This window comes from Cannabis sativa, chromosome 6 (assembly GCF_029168945.1).
Source record: "Cannabis sativa cultivar Pink pepper isolate KNU-18-1 chromosome 6, ASM2916894v1, whole genome shotgun sequence".
NCBI classification, from domain to species: domain Eukaryota; kingdom Viridiplantae; phylum Streptophyta; class Magnoliopsida; order Rosales; family Cannabaceae; genus Cannabis; species Cannabis sativa.
Genome location: NC_083606.1, coordinates 7,987,793 through 7,992,936, shown reverse-complemented (window position 1 = coordinate 7,992,936; position 5,144 = coordinate 7,987,793). Strand labels below are relative to the sequence as shown.

The window sequence follows — 5,144 nt, the reverse complement described above, 5'->3', positions numbered from 1 at the left end:
TTGGAAATCTTCAAGGTTTGTGAATCACTACTATAATTATAAACACCTTGATATCAATGAGTTTTTAATGTGTGTTTTAGATGTTTTGAATAAGGACTATGTTAGTATTTTATACTGTTTTTTGTGGGCTCTTTAGAATCAAATGAATAATGATCTTTACAATCATAGCATTATTCTAGCTACTGATGTCTTTGATTGGTGTGTTAGTTATTTCTTCAAATATTTGGATGCACAACAACACAATCACTACATAAGTAAATCTGCTCCTATGCACACTAGGTTTTTGGTAGCTTCTTCTGAGGGTACTTTTCAGGTTTTTACTGATGCTGCCATTGATCATCACAATAGGAAACATAGCATTGCTATTGTTGTTTTGTATGAGTTAGACAGGGTTAAAGCTGGGATATCCAAGCCTTGTGTTAGCAGTGTTCCTGCTGTAATGGCCGAAGCAAAAGCAATTCTTCATGTTGTTCAGTGGATTCAAATGCTTCACCTTCATGTAGATGTGTTAAATACTGACTGTAAAACTATTGTAGATAAACTCAATTCTTGTAATTGGAAATTTGGAATGGTAGTCCACAGGATGACATTTTACTTAGTATCAAAATCTTGTTATCTTTCATTCCTAGTCTAAGGGCCCGTTTGGCACAGCTTTTGGAAAAGCTAAAAGCTACTTTTCAAAAAAGCTGTGACAAAAAGGTGTTTGGTAAATAGTTAAAAAACAGCTTATTGAAGAATTTATGGAAAAGCTACAGCTAAAAGCTAAAGCTGGTACAACCCAACTTTTAGAAAAAGCTGTTTTGATTAAAAGACTTTATAATAAATTATTTTTACTAAAAATTTATTTAATTATTTATTATATATTATAAAAAATAAAAATATTTTTTAAATAATTAATATTTAAATAAAAAATAATTAATATTTAAATTTCTAATTCTTTATTTTATTTTATTTTAAAAAATATTTTATATTTATATATTTTAAATAAAAAATATTTTAAAAAATAATAGAATCTTAACAAGTCGCAGCACTTTAAAAATTATAATTTACCAAACACTCAGTTCAGCTTTTTTCTACAGTTCTGCTACAGCTGATTTTCCTCACAGCACAGCTACAGCTGCTTTTTCCCACAGCACAGCTATGCTAAACTGGCCCTAAGTATTGTCCATTTGTATAGAGATTCTAAGAGCATCTCCAATGGTAATATTTTAGAGAATGTTTGATGATGTGGAAAGCTTATGTGGCAAAATATAAGGATGCTATACCATTGGAGATAAAAGATGCTATTCTTGAAATTTGCATTGATGCCACACAATGGCATTGATGCTATGTTTTTTAATACAATAAAAAATTAAAAGTGCAATATATATATAATAGTTTAATAAAGAAAAAAAAATTATATATATAATAATGTGTGATATCATAATTATAGCATTTTAAAAAAGTATTATACCATTGGAGTATTTTTAAAAGTAAAGGTGCCAAAAATGATATGGAAGAAAAATAAAATAAAATATTATATTTTGGATGATGTGGAGATATAGAGCATCTTCAAAGAATGCTACCATTGGAGATGCTCTAATGATTTAGCTCGTAAAGTTGCCAAGTTATGATTATGACTAGATAATGAGTTAGCTCATGTGTTAGATATGTGATTGGGTTAAAAAAGAAGTTTTTTTTTTTTCAATATTATACTTAAAATTGATTTTATTTACAAAAATATTTTTAACAAATTTATTTGCACAAATACCGATGTGTCACGTCAGCATAAATACCGAAATTTAAAAGTATTAACAAAAATAAAAAAAAAATTGAAAATTTTTGCTTCTAGAAATTTTGTTTTGCAAGTTTTAAAAGAAGCAACTTTTATTTGAGTATATATTGCAATAATTGATTATGAATTGTAGTAAATAATCCTAAAAAAAAAAATAATAGATAAATATTTTTTAAAAAAATATGTACAATTAATTTAAATTTAAATTACAATATTAGATAGTGACATATAACGTATTAATAAATATAACATATGCGCGATGACATAGATATATATATATTAAACAATATTTTTTTTTATTATATCTTCACTTCAATTATTTCTCCTCAACAATAATATATTGAAAAAAAGTAAGAAAGATTACAATTAATAATAGAATATGCAAAACTATCAATAATATTAAAAACATCGATTTTTGGGGAAGATAAACACAAATCGATGATGGAGTTTTGGTGGAGTAGTATTCTCTGTCTGATCCTCACATGGGCAATCCTTTCTTTGATAAGATCCAAACCCAGTTCCGGCAACCTTCCACCGGGACCAAAACCATTACCAGTCATCGGAAACCTCCACCAACTCGGTGACAAACCCCACAAGTCCCTGACTGAGCTTGCCAAACTCCATGGCCCCTTAATGAGCCTCAAGCTTGGTCAAGTCACAACAATCGTGGTTTCTTCATCGGCTGTGGCCAAAGAAGTCCTTCAAACACACGACCAATACTTCTCCAACCGAACTATTCCTGATGCTCTCTATGTTCACGGTCATGAAAGCTCTGGCCTTCCATGGATTCCAGTCTCTAACTTGTGGAGAAACCTTAGGAAGATCTGCAACACTCAATTGTTTGCAACCAAAGTTTTGGATACAAACCAAAAACTCAGGTTGAGCAAAGTGAAAGAGCTTGTTGAGAAAGTGGAACAGAGTAGTTTGAGTGGTGCAGCTGTTGATATTGGCAGTGCTGCTTTTACTACCACACTTAATTTGTTGTCAAACACCATTTTTTCTTTTGATTTGGCTGACTCTGAATCGGAATTGGCTAGAGATTTCAAGGATATTACTTGGAATCTCATGAAGGAAGCTGGTACACCAAATTTGAGTGACTATTTCCCTTTGCTTAAAAAGATTGACCCTTTTGGTATAAGGCGTCGCATTAAGATTCACTTTAGTAGAATATTACAACTTGTTGAGGGAATTATCAACGAAAGGGAATGTTCAGATTTTGTTAAGAACGATGATGTTTTGGATACCCTTTTGAACATCATGAAAGGAAATGATAACGAAATCAATCGACACCAGATAGTACATTTGATATTGGTAAAGAACATTTTATCTTATTCTCTATTTAGTGACTTGATTTCTTAATTGTCGGAATTTTGTTTAACAGGTTCTGTTCGTGGCTGGAACTGATACGACTGCTGCCACTTTCCAATGGGCAATGGCGGAACTGCTTCGTAACCCAGAAACCATGTCCAAAGCCAGAGCAGAACTCGATCAAATCATTGGAAAAGGAAAACCAGTTAAGGAATCAGACGTTTCTAAACTACCTTACTTACAAGCTGTTTTAAAAGAAACGTTTCGATTACACCCAGCAGTACCATTATTGCTTCCTCGTAAAGCTGAAAGAGATGTCGAAATCAATGGCTTCACTGTCCCAAAGGGTGCTCAAATCTTGGTCAATGCATGGGCTATAGGTAGAGACAAGGACATATGGGATGACCAAGAATTGTTTAAGCCAGAGAGGTTTATTGGGTCGGAAGTGGATGTTAAAGGAAGGAGCTTTGAGCTGATACCGTTTGGAGGAGGTCGAAGAATATGTCCTGGATTGCCTTTGGCTATGAGGATGCTGCCATTAATGTTGGGGACCCTTATCCACTCTTTTGAATGGAAGCTTGAAAATGGGCTTAAACCAGAAGAAATTGATATGGATGACAAGTTTGGCATCACTTTACAAATGGCTCACCCTTTACGAGCTGTTCCAAGTCTTGCATAATGTTTTTTCTTTAGGAAAACTTTTTGTTGGAAGGTGATGTTTGGTTTATTGTAATGGTAATCGTAACGATAATGAATAGGTTCAATGTAATGGTAATCGTAATAGTAATTCTCATTACAATTACACTATTACAAAAAGAAAAAAATATTTTAATAAAAATATATTAAGAAAAGCCAAAGTCTATATTACTTCTTTTTTTTAATATTTTATAATTTTATAATAAAAACAATAAAATTATTTTAGTCAATACACATTTTATTTCATTACATTCTTATACTAAACTAAGCATAATAATTCTGATTACAATGTTTATTCCTACTACAAATCAAATATTGTAATCAATTTCTATTACTATTCTTATTCTATTACATTACCTTTACCATTACCATTACATTACATCAAACCAAACACCTCCTAACTTCAAATGGTAAAGAACCTGTTTTTATTTTGACTTTTTAATAAGTATCTTGTTGTTATCAATTTGTTTATTTTTGAGAACATTAGATCTTTTTATCTGTTTTTAGCAAACAATGAATTTATGACTTGTTAAAAAAATAATCCTCCACTTAAACTGATATTCAGACCAGATACAAAGGACAGAAAAGGAAATATATACAAAATCCCTAAGTTGGCCTTCGGCCTCTAATTCCCTAACTGAAATTAGTTAGAATGGATTAGGAAAATCCATACCTAACTAATATCAGTAACTAACAGAATTAAACACATGCTGGAATTAAAAGACAAACCCTAGATCTATAAATATACCTCAAAGCAAATCAACCAGATTATGTTGGTTGAGGGTGTTCTTCAAGATCCAGAACTTTGAAGCTTGAAGAACCAGAAATCGAAGCTCGTACATGCAAAGAAAACAACAGAGGGGTTAGATCTAGAGAGAGAGAGGGATTAAACACAAAATAAACACATAAACACTCGTATTAAATTTAAGATTACCAGTCAAAATTTACCCGTGACTTGGAATCTTCATGATTGTACTTCAGATCGACTTGATATAGTGGAATCGAGCTCTCATATTTGAGGAGCAGCTCAAACGGAGACGTAGCCAATTTTATTGGTGAACTTCGGGAAAAACTGGTGTTTTCTAAACTTAGATCTTTCTGTTTTTGTGTGTGTATGAGTATAAAGATCAGATCATTGTAGATCTGATCTTTCTGCTGGGTTTTGTGTTTGGGATTTCTGGGTTTCTAGGGTTTGGATTCGAGTTTCTCTTTGAGAAACTCTCTGCTAGGGTTTCTAGCATTTCAGAGAGAAAGGGAGGAAATGAGAAGGTTCTCGATCCATTCCTAGGTTTTGTTCAAAGACAAAACGGGGTCGTTTTGGGTTAACTTTGAAAAGTCAAATTGAACAGTTAAAGGTCGAAATTGA

General features: G+C 31.9%; 1 protein-coding gene across 1 annotated transcript; it reads left to right on the top strand.

Annotated features, from left to right (window-relative positions):
- The first annotated feature begins 2,051 nt into the window (after window positions 1-2,051).
- On the top strand, window positions 2,052-3,933 carry LOC115725467 (geraniol 8-hydroxylase). Its single transcript, XM_030654999.2, has 2 exons — window positions 2,052-3,085; window positions 3,156-3,933. Exons 1-2 carry the CDS (start codon window positions 2,213-2,215, stop codon window positions 3,759-3,761), a joined length of 1,479 nt encoding a protein of 492 aa, XP_030510859.2. The 5' UTR covers window positions 2,052-2,212; the 3' UTR covers window positions 3,762-3,933.
- Window positions 3,934-5,144: the final 1,211 nt, after the last annotated feature.